Source organism: Embiotoca jacksoni, unplaced genomic scaffold (genome assembly GCF_022577435.1).
Source record: "Embiotoca jacksoni isolate LCO1_2020_lvr unplaced genomic scaffold, fEmbJac1.0.p SCAF_19, whole genome shotgun sequence".
Classification (NCBI taxonomy): domain Eukaryota; kingdom Metazoa; phylum Chordata; class Actinopteri; family Embiotocidae; genus Embiotoca; species Embiotoca jacksoni.
In genome coordinates this window covers 10,953,089-10,967,708 of record NW_027185329.1, presented here as the reverse complement: position 1 = coordinate 10,967,708, position 14,620 = coordinate 10,953,089, and the positions used below count along the sequence as shown (strand labels likewise).

General features: G+C 41.2%; 1 protein-coding gene across 2 annotated transcripts in view; it reads left to right on the top strand.

The window, feature by feature from the left end:
• atp13a3 (ATPase 13A3) overlaps positions 1-14,620 on the top strand; it is a 36,404-nt gene that overhangs the window by 5,758 nt on the left and 16,026 nt on the right. For both annotated transcript variants that reach the window (XM_069153462.1, XM_069153461.1), the window contains exons 2-13: positions 2,959-3,039; positions 7,345-7,431; positions 7,529-7,702; positions 9,062-9,295; positions 9,597-9,667; positions 9,960-10,043; positions 10,800-10,869; positions 11,846-11,980; positions 12,592-12,664; positions 13,470-13,601; positions 13,723-13,905; positions 14,349-14,506. In XM_069153462.1, coding sequence (XP_069009563.1) covers positions 7,381-7,431; positions 7,529-7,702; positions 9,062-9,295; positions 9,597-9,667; positions 9,960-10,043; positions 10,800-10,869; positions 11,846-11,980; positions 12,592-12,664; positions 13,470-13,601; positions 13,723-13,905; positions 14,349-14,506 — 1,365 coding nt within the window. In that variant the 5' untranslated portion in view covers positions 2,959-3,039; positions 7,345-7,380. The remainder of the gene's footprint in view (positions 1-2,958; positions 3,040-7,344; positions 7,432-7,528; positions 7,703-9,061; positions 9,296-9,596; positions 9,668-9,959; positions 10,044-10,799; positions 10,870-11,845; positions 11,981-12,591; positions 12,665-13,469; positions 13,602-13,722; positions 13,906-14,348; positions 14,507-14,620) is intronic.

Genomic DNA, 14,620 nt, shown 5'->3' with positions numbered 1-14,620 from the left:
TGGGAAAACGTCTGAATGGAGTAAATTTAGGCAGCTTTCCATCATTCATCTTGGTTTGCCCTCACACAAAGATGACATTTTTAACTCAGTTTTGTTGTAAAATAATGAAATGTAGAATAATTCACTGAACAGTTGCTTTCTTACAGAAATATTTTTTCTCACTCTTGGTAATTTTGTACCAGTAAGAAGCTCTATGAAGTAAAAATGTGTTTAAATCTCTTTCACAGTAGTAAAAGGACTTTTTCATAGACTGTTAATCCAAAAGCATGTGGTCCTTCTTAAAACTCAGCATGCTTTTGATCTGTAGGATTAAAGTTTTTCCCAGCCCTTTCCCTCCACTTGTCTTCTCATAGGGTTTCCTTTGCAGAACTCGACGCCTTCCACTTTCTGATCTCATCCGTGTTAACTCCCTTTTTCCCCCACAGCGATGATAGCAGTTCTTTATCTATGCTGCATATGAAGCAAGGGCCTTGAATTATCTTTGCTAAACTGTTTATTGAGTTTGATTGATTTAGTGAGCTTGATCTGAGTTTACAGTTTGAGAAAAAGGAAGCTCTTTCAAGTTAATTGCAGATCTGCCCCATTAGCTTTTTACATGAAAACCATTTTCCTACTCATGATGAAACTGGAAGCAGTTCTGTCATTGTTGTTTTGCCACATCTGCTTTATATGCATACATGTGACATAAAATGTTCTGTAGACATGATTTTCCTTTACAGTTTTTGTTGTTGTTGTTGGTTAATTATATTATCAGTGTTTGTTGACTCTTAAAGCTGCCTGTGGAAGAGTTTTTACAGCGACACCGGAGGAAGGGCAGGTGGTCAAAGATTTTTCAGTAAGGCCAGTGGCTACAGTGAGCAACAACATGACTGGCTTATGACGGGGAACAAAGCTTGGCTATAATATCCCATGAGTAGGAGGGGAAGTGATAAAGAAAGCACATTGAGTGCAGAGTATGATGGCAACAAAAAACATTTTCCTCCAAATGCTTCCATGAATTATAGACTTGTGTCATTAGGTCATGGCTCATTGTTCACTTTTTCCTTTTTGTCTGTGTGTTGAAGTACGGGGCCACAAGGGAAAGGAGAATATGTCTAGTCTTGGCTATCCCAGAGTTAATTATTTGTAAGTCTTTGCTTTGCTCATATTTAGAGTTTGAAGATCAAATCGGCGCACTGAAGGCATAATGTGCATATGCTAAAATAAGTTGATTAATCAATACATCTAAATAAATAAATGTGACTATGATGAGCATAAGCAAAATTTCCAAGAACGTTCTGGATCCAGGCACTCAAATGTGAGCCTTTTCTTTGTCTTATTTGACAGTAAACTACTTTTGTGTGTGTGTTTTCGAATCTTTTACAGGGCAAATAGCTTATCAAGTGACAAAACAAAAAGGTTTTATTTGTAGCATTAGTTGCGCAGTTGTACAGCCATTGCTTCTGTGAATGGCATATTAATGTTTGGTAATGGTCCATTTGCTGACTTTAATGACAGCATTACTGGTAGGTTGAAAGCAGGTCACAGCACTGTCAAATCGATTACTAATTAATTGTCTCTCTCTGTTGATAATCACTTTATAACATACACCAATCAAACACGACGTTAGAACCACTGACAGGGGAAGTGAAAAACATTGATTATCTGGATGTAACGGCAGCTGTCGAGGGAGAACGCTGCAAGTGAACAGTCAGTTCTTGAAGTTGTTGTTTTTGAAGCGTAAAGATCTGAGCGACTCTTGACAGGTCCCATCACAAATTGTGACGGCAATGTGATGGTTCCTGGTATGCGGCTGCAAAAATGGTTCAGGAATGGTTTGAAGAACGGGACAAGAAGTTCAAGGTGATGAGTTGGCCTCTAAATTTCCAGATCTCAGTCCAATCTGGCATCTGTGGGATGTGTTGGAAAAACAAGTCCGATCGATGGAGGCCCGACCTTGTAATGTACAGGACTTAAAACATCTCCTGCCAACGTCTTTGTGGTCGATACTACTGGATACCTTTTTAGAGGTCTTGCGGACACCATAGGCAGGTGCCTAAAAATGGTGTTTTAATGTGCCAAAATGCCTTTTGACTTTGAAAAGGCTGCACTTGACCACGGTAGATTTAAGACTCGAATAGCTCTTCATGTTTCTACCTCTGCTGCGGTTTGATTTACAGACGGTATTCAGAGGATTTTTTTTCCCGGACTTCTTACAGTTTGTTTCCAACAACGCTGATGATTGTCATGTTTAATCTTGTTTGTAAAAAGATCAACAGCTGCTTTGTGTTTTGTTTTGTTCCCAAGCCAGCATTGCTTATTAATACAATAGCAGACTAATCAAATGACAGACAACAATGTGGCTTTAGGCTGGGCTCGAGGAATCTATAAATATCTCTGAAGTCATGCTGACTATAGAGGCCCCGAACAGGGTGCTCGACGTTCCAGTAAGAACACCGATTTCCCAGGTCATCCTCGTACTCCGAGCAGGAGGCATACCTCATCTGTTGTTATTTTTGTTATTGTTTGTAGTGAGTGGGAAATTTATTACATTATGACATTAGCTTTGGGTGAGTGAGTGAGTGAGTGGATGCGAGTCAGAAAGAATCACCTGACAGTTTCTTCACATCATCAACACAAGGATGATTAAGTGCTCTAGGCATATCTTATCATTTTGACACCTACATTACTGACTTTGTGGGGAATAATTGCTGGGAGTGAAATGTAAAACTAACTGATTGATGCAGGGCACGAGGACATTTTGGTATTTGTCTGTTCTTATTGTATGTACCTTGGTTTTAGGGTCATGGAGGAAACAAAAAATTACACTTTAACCATGATTGTTTTTACCTTGGGATAATATGTTACTGTTTAGTGAGACTGTCTCTCTAGTGTGTCAGAGCAGATTTAGTGGAAGGACCTGAAGTTTTGGAAAGCTATTTGTAATGCGCATTATATTTTCTTTCATTTTTCCCCCAGGGTTCCAGGTTGGTGTGGTGAGAGAGCAAGCTAACTGTGGGGAGGAGGACCGCCTGGGGCATTGTGTCCCTGGCTCTCAAGGTAAGAGCACACCAACCAAAAAGATACTTTTGCCTGTCAATAAACTGACTGAATTAAACACATTGTTTCGGTGCGTCAAAGCAAACCAGCAGAACAACCATAAAACTGTCGAGAAGCTTCTTCAGTCTCTTAAGTCACTCCTTGGGGCTCTGACTGTGCATGAACTAGTTACTTTTCCCAGGAATGTGAACCAACTTTGTAATTATCTGCTAATGGTTGTAGTTCTCGGCATCCTATGTAGCCATGCCAACCACAAAAATTCACATTTCAATCACCTGTCAACCAGGATGTAAATCACAATGGGCCTTTTGCACTGCAAATGTACTGACAAACTGCAATATGTGAAGTAACTTTGGTAGCATAGAGAACCTCACAAAGTCGGTTTATTTATGGGAAATGGGATTACTGTGGATTATTTCGATATTGGTTGACTGAGCTGCACCATTTGTTTTTGATTGACTTCTGTTATGTTACCTAATGCATTACTCTATACATTGAATGCATGTAAATACATTTTACATTTGAAAGATAGCAGAGTTTTCCCTACCATTATAACACGTTCTTATTGGTGCCGAAGTGGAATGAACAGAAAGACCTATGCTGAGTGCGTTGGTTATGTGCGAAATTTAGACAGAGCAAGCTTGTGTTCAATGTTGAGGCTGGTGACCAGACACTGGAGCAGACTATGAAGTTCGCAGTATAGCTGTGTGAATGTAGCAGTGCAGTGTGCGTACAATTTATTTGTCAGTGAATAAATGCTACAACTCCTCATGACCCAAACCAAGTTTCCATGTCTTGCTTGCCACCTTTGACAATGGGTTCACCTAATTAACCTGACCAGGCTCAGTTAAGGTGGATATGTTATTCTCATTGTAGTGACAACCTCAACTGCTGGCTGCTGGAGTTCTGCTTAGTTTGTATTGTTTATTAATTAATTAATACGCAATAATTTTGTGATCGTATCCCATCCTGCAGATGACATACATGGAAATAAAACTTGACTTGGCTCTAGTTTGAGTTAACATGCCATAAACACAGTCAGCATGTCTGGACTGTCTGCCACAAGCCTTAACTTCAGCCTGTTGTCTGTTTGGAGCCTGTAATTACAGTTTATAACCATCTGTTATCTGAACAAAATGAGCAACAATCTCGGTTTCAATGACCACACAAGCTTGATACTTTTAAATCCTTTCTTGGGTGCCGCTTTCATTGTTGCATTATCTGGGAGTCATCATTCCAGGACAGAAATCTTGTGAATGATTGTGTGCTTGATGCACTGGTGTTGGCATTTCCAGACACAGCAGAAATTGGGGAGGGAGTGTTCTTGTTGCACTGCCCCCACTGCCTCGCACCGGCCAGGGAGGCTGCTATTGTAAAATACTAGGAAGGGCTTGGTCCTAAGCAAAATATATCGCAGTATGCCAGAGAAAAAGTCCACCCGGGTGCAGCTGCGAGATAAGATCTGAATGTGGGGGGCAGCGGTACAGGATCAGCGGGATTTGTAGGGCGGTGGGGGTAGTAGAAGGGTGGCCCTATGGGCGCCATGCCAGCGAGCAATAACTGGGGTCAGGGTGCTCTCCCTCTTTGTCTCCCCTCATGTGTTTTTTTTTTTTTTTGTGTTCCTTTTTTTTCCTGTTTGTGTGTATTTTTAATGCCCTGATATATTGATGTCCTTTAATTATTTTGTAGTGTTTTGTGCTTTAAGTTGAACTAAAGCCAACTTTGACTCCCACCTATGCTTATCCATAAAAGGCACAGCATTCTAGCAGAATGGAGTTTTTTTTAAACTTTTATCCCCCGCAAGTTTGCCTTTAATTAGACAAAAATCCTCAAGATAAAGTATAAAACGTGTGTATAAATATTTCAAGGTGTGTTGTTACAAAACATACAGACGGTAGTTTTGCTTGGTCTTCGGCTGGATTGATGAAAATTCAATGTGTAGGAGCAAGCCATTGATTTGAATCTCCAACGTATCACTTCCTGGGCATGATAGGACCGTTCCCCCAGAAGAAGTCCCTCGTGTACCTGATTGACTAATTGATTGTCATCTCATGACCTTGAAGCCAGTAGCCTCGCTGACCTCTTTCACATTACTTTCGGAGTTCCACTGTTTGCACACATTCAGCTTTGCTGTATTGAGTTGTCATGCAATGAATCAGCAACAAAATGGCAAAGAAACCATCTCGACCAGGGGTCTTCAATGTTTTTCAGGCCAAGGACCCCCAAACTGATGGAGAGATGGAGCAGGGACCCCCTACTATATATATTGTATAAAATTGTGTTTTATATTAAACTGGGCCTAGTGACATGTATAAACATACCTTGTTATTGTGCATTCAATACTAAGCTATTCAAATAATATATACTGGCGTCAGTAGTTGGCTGTTGTGGATAGGAGCTGCAGTGTTTTAGCCAGGAATATCTTGCAAAAATGATTGTACAAGGATTCGTGGGTGACGTAGATGTTGTTTTTAAAAAAAACAATTTTTTTTAAATTACACAACAGTATCTTCTTTTCAAATAATATTGCAGCATGCGTCCTTGTGTCTGGGATCTTAGTCAGCTGGGGACTGAATAGGCTCTTGGTCAGTCACGGGGAACCTGACAGAGCCAACATGTAACATGTGACCTTGTGATTGGCACAGCAGCGATCAGGGCGGGTCCTCCTCTTTGTGTGCAGCAGGCTTGGATGGACAAGTCCAGGCTAGTCTAGCGCTGTGAGTGAACTGGCTGAAAGATAACATCTTCTGCCTCCATTTATCCATTCGCTACAATATGTTGGATTCACGTTGATGTGTATTTAAAGACATTTACATTTGTGGAAAAAAATTGGGAGGAAAAAATATGAAAAATTGTCTAATCAACCAAAAATTTCACAACCCCCTGCAGTACCTCCACGGACTCCCTATGGGTCACGGACTCCCTGTTGAAGACCTTTGATCTAGACAGAGTGTCTGCCGCTGAACCAATATTTCCAAAGGCCTGCGTGTTTTGACACAAAAGCCCCTCGCTGTCATTCTGACAGCAGAGTTCACTTACATATTCACGCAAAGTGACAGGAGTGCCTTCCTTGGCAGCTGGCTATTCTTCTGGGACAGCTAAAAGCAGGAAGCAGGAACGAGCTTCATATTGGGTAGCGCACACTTCGATGACTCGGTCGGTCTGTGTGGGGGCGTGTTTACTCTTTTATGAGATAATCTCAGGTGTTCTGGGGTCAAGCAGCTGTTTGAGAAGTGCTGTGCATTCTTGTAGATTTCCCATGTGCGCCCGTGAACATCAGACCTCAGTTAGCTTTCCTGTGTTTTTCATATACAGATACAGTTATCTCCCCTTTCTACACGGTAGCTTTTTTTATGACAGGCGGTTGAAGGGTTCACACTGAGTTACAAAGATTTGACGAGAAAAACAATATGATCCCACTCACACTTTCCCTTTTCATCCTGCAGTAGGGATGGGCAGAAATACTGTTCAATATATGTGGGAACTATTCTAGTAATATTCTCCGACTTGCTGCCGCGCACATGCAAAAACACACACGTGTATGCAAACAAAAAGAGAGCGACTCACACCATGGAGTTGGTGTGCCGTCAAACTTCAAATCCCTCGCCTTTGTCAAGATAATGAGAAGCCCGTCTTTGGCTTTCTTCTGCGAGATGATGGCCATTGTTTGCTCAGCACATCAAACATCAAACTTCGTCTGGTGACAGAGCTTGTCACTCATTGTTGATCTGTGAATTGACCTTCTGCTCAGTGCTGCACTCTCAAATGATTGTGCTGAGCTGTGGCAGATTCCCAATGTGCTGGCCTTAACTGGCAGAGTTTGCACGGCATCTCAGTTTTGTTTATCTTTAGTTTTTTTTTACATAATTGCACGCAGAGGTTTTTGATGGTTGTAGTGGTGCATCCAATCTCACAGAGCCACATATGTTTTAACGGCACCTCGTAGTAATGTATTCTCCTCCTCCTTTTGTAGTTTTATGGCTGTTGGTAAACAGCTTTTAGGTGCATAACTGCCACCTACTGGTGGTTGTAATGCATTACCACCAGGCACTGGTAAAACTAAGAGGCACATGATAAGACGATTTGATCTTTTATTTTTGAATGACTTCAAAAATCATGACCATGATCCATGTTGATGAAAAGTATTCAGCAGTTCTCACGCAGTACTCTTTTCGATGACAGCATCTTGTGACTCCTGCGGTGTCTGACCCTCTTGTGTTAAGCCTCTGTTTTCAAAGGTTGTGGTGGAGCTGAAATGTTTTTCCACACTGTTCACCCTGACATTTTGTTTGTTGTTTTTTGCAGTGACTAAGGAAGGGGCTTGGCAAACTGTTGTGCAGCATGGAGAAGAAAGACCTGAAGGTTCTCAACAAGGGGGAAGAGGAAGAGATGGTGTGCTTCTTGTAATTATTTGACATAAATGCCGATGTGAGAATTATTGCTCCCTGCTTTATCGTACTGCTCTTCCTTTTCTTCTCCCATCCTTAAGGAGCTGCAGGGCTACCGTCTGTGTCGTTGGCGGCTGGCCCTGGTGGGCCTCGGGGTGCTGTGTACAGGGGGCTTCCTCCTCCTGCTGCTCTATTGGATGCCAGAATGGTGCGTCAAGTCCACCTGCACCCGTACCACAGCCCGTGATGCCGAAGTGGTGTTGATGCGCTCCACGGTAGGTAGCAGGTTGAGCTGGAATGCTTGATTAATTAATTAGTCAATCAACCCAAAAAAATTATCGGGATGTTTCATATTGTCGTTTTGAACATTTGTCAGACAAAATAAGCTAAGTGGCGACATCACTGTGGGGAATTGTGAATGTTAGTTTTTCACGTGGTCAACATTTCGTAGACTAAACATTAATCAAGAAAATAACCAGCAGATTAAGTGATACTAAAACTGTTTTTTAGCTGCATCCCTTTTTAAAAATGTACATGTTCCCACTTCTCCTTTTTAACCATTGAAAGGTATGAATGGATACAGTTGACATTTGACACAGATTCCCCCAGTATGTGTTGTGATTAAAAATAACCATAGCATGTTTTTTTAAACCATCAAACTCCCAACGGGTATATGCAGAAGAGACATGTTCAATTAAAGCTGCACATGACTACAACTGATGTATTGTAGTTGCATTGTAAATGCATTGAGACTGGCTGATTCCTACATGCAGACACATAAGCAGGAATGCACAGATAATTGACCATGTATTCAACTGTGTGCTTGTATATGTTTGTCCATGTGTGTCTGCATTCCTCTCTCTGTGTTGGTCTCATGCTTGGTTGTCTCCGTTAGCCTTCATCCTTCACCATCTGTGTGAGAATCTGTTTGTTAGTTAGTTTGTGGGTGCTGGATTTTAAATGCTCTCATGAGGGTTGAAGCATTATGAACAAACCTGTTGTTCATTATTCATGTTTTGCTACCACTCACTATCAAACATGCTTGATCACAACTAGGAGTTTGATTTCTGGTTATGGTTAGAGTTAAGACGAGGGGGGCGGCGGAGTAGGGTTGGGGGGTGGGGGGGAGTTATCAGGGTGTGAAAGTATCACCTGGGAAGAAGCAAGACCAACTTTGATGTACATAGATGCCCATAACACAAATTGGGCTCCCCCGCCTGCACCAAATTCGTGTAATGGGGTAAGCCAGGAATTCCGGTTTCAGAAGATAATGTCTGAATACTAAGGGTGTGTGTGATGGTCATTACTGCAGATAATAATTCACCAATATTACATTCTCTTAACTCGATTAATAACTTTCACCAGATAAAACACTGCAATCACTATAATAAAATACAAAACAACAGCTTAAATCCTCTTAACTTCTCCCTACAGTGTTTTGCTGTGGAAATATAATTAGAAACTGTATTGATTGTCTCTTGGTACATCTTCCTAATGATTAAAATCACACTATCTAAAAAGATTACGAAACAGCTGATGTGTGTTGCCCTGAAGCCTAAAACTGAGTTGGTTATGGAGGGGGTGATTTGGTCACTGGGAGTTTCAGTAGGTTCACTTTGTGTTTTGTTGAACAGGATGAGTTCCGGCGCTGGTTCCTGGCCAGGGTGCGAGTGATGCTGGCCCCGGGGAGCAACCCCTTCCACAGCCTGGACACCCAGACCACCTCCCCCTCCTCCTCTTCCTCTCCCTCCTGCCCCTTCTCCTCCCCTGCCTCCCCCTCTTTGGCCAACGGACACACCCCTCACCCCTCCGATGGCAGCCCCGCTCAGGAGCTCATCAGAAGATTTGGCGACTACCAGCCCACACAGGTAAACGCAACACTTGACTCCACAGCATTCTGTACAATATATACTGTTCAGGTGGGTACTCTTCTTTGACCACATTCATTACATTGCATCTTACCCTAACAATAAACTCAACAATACAAATATAATGTAATTTTTTTCCACCAATCCAAATCCTACAATTAATGCTATTGCAGTTGGCTTTTTATATTGTTTCTATAGTTTTCTGTTATCTTATATACTTGTTTGTTCCTGTAAGGTTAATGACAAAGATTTTGTAATTCTGTATCTTACTTTACCCCCTTCCTTCTTCTGTTTCTCTCAGATTCGCTATTTTACCTTCCATAGCACAAAGTATTATTGGAACGACGAGCTGCAGAACTTTGGGGTTTTAATGTAAGCATTCTTTTAACTCTCTACAGAAATGTTATGGGCTATTTATATACAAGTTTGGAGACAGTTTTGCTGCAGAAAGCTTTCAAGCAAGCTTTTATGGATAAGGATCATACACATCAGTAATGAGAACTAAATCTGTAAACCCTCTTTAATGACTCATAAACTTGCCAATAAATTAAGCAAAACAAGTTTTTACAGCAGTTATAAATGTCAGTCTTGCCTTGTTGGCTCTGTTATGTGTAATTTAGAAGTGTCAACATTGTCTCCTACTTTGACCTACATGTTTTTATAGCGGCCTGGAGGATCTGCAGGTCAGCTGCTCCACCCTACACTCGGAGCAAAGTGAAGGTCTGACCAGGAACCAGCAGGAGTACAGGTAACGGGGGTTCAAATGACGGGTCACAAGTTTATATGGCATTGCAGACGGAAGGCACTCCAACCTATTAGTCAGATTGTTCTGTTGTTAGAGATATTTTTTCTGTAGCTGTAAACCCTCTACCCTGACTGGGGATGTACATGTGCACAAAATTCCCGGTTCGGTATGTACCTCTGTTTTGGAGTCACGGTTTAATACATTTTCTGCACGACGGAGAAAATAAAAGCAATGCAATAGTTAATTAACACATTGTACAAGATTAATAAGAGTTGCAGTGACTGGTAGTTGATAAACAGCAACTTCTCCCCTGCTAAAATGTTCCAGGAGGAACTCTTAAATTTCCATTACAGGGGTACGTAGGCTTACAGTATTCTGATAGAAATGATTTGGATCAGAGGACCTGCTGAACTGACGAGGCCTCACAATGAACCCAATGTATTTGCCTCAAGCCATTCAGAACTGGACATGATCTTTTTCTTAAATTTTTGTCAAGGTGGCCATGAGACGTCATCGCAGACATGTTAAAATTAGATTTATATTTATTCTGTACTGAATAAAAGCCCTTCATCAAAAGAGGAGGGACTAATCCATGCAATCATCTGGTATAATTGTTTAGAATGAAAACCTGCATACCCATACTCTTTAGTATGTCGTTGTGTAATTTTGGTATGTACTGTATGTATGTATGTGTGTGTATAGATATATGAAGAGCTGGTTCACAACACTAAACACATTGTCTCTTTCACCTCTCGTCAGGCGACTGTTCTTCGGAGTGAATGAAATTGCAGTGAAAGTGCCTTCTGTTTTCAAGCTGCTTATCAAAGAGGTAGAGCCCAGTTTCCACTAACACATGCAGCATTTTCCTTTCTTGAATGAAAGTGACCGTGTCAATTTGTGTGTCATTAATTTTGCACGGTTATTGCCACAATTAACACGTTTATATCCCAAATATTATTGATGTGATTTGGAGTGTTGTGCACACAAAGTCTATATACAACAGATATGCTTCTTCAATTCTCAGAGCTCAAATCTCTATTTGTGTGCTACTGATTTGTACTTGCTTCGAAAGAAGTGCTGATTATCCATGAAGCATAAAAATATTATTATACGTGTGCCCTTCATTTATTTTTTTTCCCCTAGAAGTACAGCTGAAAGGATAAGTCAATTATTGCAACAGTTTTTTACCTTGATAGCTTCTATATAACAGTTTTGTTTTCTTAGTCTTCCATCAGGATTGGAATTTTCTGACATTTAATACACCAAATAATTAATTGATTAATTTAGAAAGCAATTGCTATTGATTGATAATGACAACAATTAGTTGCAGCTCTACTTCGATGTTTGCTTGCAGGGAATTTAGTTGGTCATTCGGACATTAACATACTTGAAAGTAATTCCATCGTTTTGGCTCCTTCAACAATATGAAAAAATATCAAGCCAATGTTGTGTAGAAATGCCTCATTCAAGACAGATCGGTGTGTCATGTACAATTTCCCATGGTTCATGTTGAAAAGCACTAGTCACTTTAGACTTGGGGTGTACTACACAAACAGGATTAATTTATATGTGGTATCTAATTTTCTTACACCTTAAACACTGCTATGGTGTAGATAGAAAAGTTGGTAAAGGTGTGACACCAGCATATCTTAAACTACATAAATGATAAAACATCTTGAAAGTGGGCTTTTGCACACATATGGCGACATTGCATTTAGCAGATTTTTTTTCTGTCACCGTTCTGGTTGCCTTTTAGCTGCATCTGCATTTACCACACTGATTCCTCTCTCTGTCTCCTCCTGCAGGTCCTGAACCCTTTCTACATCTTCCAGCTCTTCAGTGTGATCCTGTGGAGTGCCGATGAGTATTACTACTATGCTGTGGCCATTGTTTTCATGTCGGTCATATCCATAGCTACCTCTCTGTACACCATCAAAAAGGTGAGGTCGACAAAATGAGACTATGGCCGTTTAACAGAAATCATGTCTATATAAGGAGCAGTTTAAAGTGAATGGAAAGAGAAATTAGATCCGTGTGCTGTTCTACGTTCCATGTTTGGGTTTTATTGATGTAGTTGTAATTAAATATTTCTGAAAGACAAATATTTTTAGATTGATACTTTTTTTGTTGTTTTCTTTTGTACCAAACGCCCATTGTTTAGTGAGACTTCAACATCGTTTCATTTATTTGCTTTATCTCATGTTGGCTTACACCTAACTGTGACGTGGGTACATGGAACAGTACAATATCAAAGGGAATCACAGCAATGCATATTACTGCTTTTTTTTTTTTTTTTTTTTACCCGTTACTGCATGCGTCACAGTAACTGAGCTACCACAGTGCAGCGACGGACACACTCACTGCCCCAGTCATGTCTAATCCCGGGTTTTTATGCTAACAGAAAAGCTTATCTGCACACGGTCTGCTGCACCTTCAGCCTCCCGGTTCACAAACTCAAATGAAAACACCCTTGCGGTCACACAGATGTTTGTGGGAATCAAGACGCTCTGTAAAGTTTTTAATCACTGTTTTCTTCCTTCTCTTTCTCCAGCAATACATCATGCTTCACGACATGGTGGCAACTCACAGTATTGTCCGAGTGTCTGTATGCCGCACCAATAATGGTTTGTTAACTTTTTGTTTGTTTGTTTGTGTGCAAATTGCCTCTGTAGAGTCATTTAAATAGTAACACACAGCATTTATTGCTCTATGATCTTTCTTGCTTTTCTAAGGAGTTCTTTCCAAACTAAACCTAACAGTAGACATTTCACGGCCTCTGCAGGGCCAGGCTCAATTACACGGTCACCCAGCTTTGGCCGTCCTCCAGATGGCTGCTACAGTGGGACACTGTAGACTCAGGGAGAGAGTGCACGTCAGACAGTGGGAGTAACATATACACACATTTAAAACCTGGTTTCTGCATATATTTTTTTTATGTCTGCACACCTTTTAAAATCGTGTCTGCAAAGGTGATGCTTAAGCATTTACAATAATATATCAAGTATCTAATCAGCTTCAGTAAATTAAAATAAATTCCATGAGTTGTCCAAAGGGGAAGATTAAACTCACATTTAAAGTCAGTAAGACATTGCTATGGAAGCTCATACACCGCTTAAATTATTGCTTATGCATCCTTTTATTGTACTGGCCACTGCTTGTGATGCCTCAGCTTTTTTTTCTCTGCTGCCTAAAGCAGCGTAAGTAATGAGAGATGTGCTGAACAAGACTCTGAGGCTGTGACACACAAAATATCTCCTTTCTCATCCCCCACTCCCCTCCCACCATTTGCTACTGTTGGCTTACACACTTTTCACTTTTCTGTATTTATTTATTTTTTTACCCATGATGCTTTCCACCTGCCTGTATTTAATGCACATGTTTACCCTCTCTCTGCTATTGCTACCCCTCCACCCCCTTCCTTCCTGGCAGATATCGAGGAGATTCTGTCTACTGATCTGGTGCCCGGTGATGTGATAGTCATCCCCAGCAATGGGACCATCATGCCATGTGACGCTGTGCTGGTCAGTGGCACCTGTATCGTCAATGAAAGCATGCTCACAGGTTAGAGGAGAAATCGGTCCCCTCAGACGTTGGAATATTTTCAGAGTAAATTCCAAGCTGCAAGGTGCTTTTCCTGTATACCTACCGAAGCCAGTCCTAACATCAGTCTACCTTCCATCAGGTGAGAGTGTTCCTGTGACAAAGACCAACCTCCCAAATCCAGCGCAAGGGGAGAGGGGGGAGGAGGCTGATAGTGCCTACAACACAGAGGAGCATAAGAGACACACACTCTTCTGTGGCACCAATGTAATCCAAACCCGCTTCTACACAGGCGAACTGGTCAAGGCTGTGGTGGTCCGCACAGGTCAGTCTGGGGGCCTTTTGGATGTTGTGTTTTTCAAAAACTTTTACTGTAATGGTGAGATATTCAAAGGAGATGTATATTTGTAAGTTTTTCTGAGAGGCACAGTCTCTGTTGTAATCCTACAGAGACTTCAGACTAGCTGCAAATGCTAGTTCCATAGTGAGCTCAGTGAAGTGGACTGAAATATAGTAGTTTACTGCAGACAAACAATAGTAAGGACTCATAACTTTAAAGCCCTAATGCTAATTGTTACAAGTGCAGTGTAGCATTTTAGTGATCAGTAATATTCCTGAATATTCCATTCAGACAGCCATTTTTTTTTAATGTGATCTTCTAAATGCTCTGTGTTGAAGTCTTAATTGAGCCTTTTTCGCAGAGGACAGGACAAGCACAACATCAAATGTTGAATAACGTTTGACCCAAACCATAACTTCCTCCCTCAGGTTTTAGCACAGCCAAAGGCCAGCTGGTGCGCTCCATCCTTTATCCCAAACCCACTGACTTCAAGCTCTACCGCGATGCCTACCTCTTTCTGTTGTGTCTGGTGGCTGTGGCTGGAATCGGCTTTGTGTACTCCATTGTCCTCAGTATCATGAACGAGGTAATCCAGGAATTGAAGAGAAGATTAAACAAATGTAGTGTTCTGATTTGGAGCTACAGGACTTCAGAGTTTCTGCAGTAAAGTCGGATGAAAATTAGAAAACAAACCTTGTAT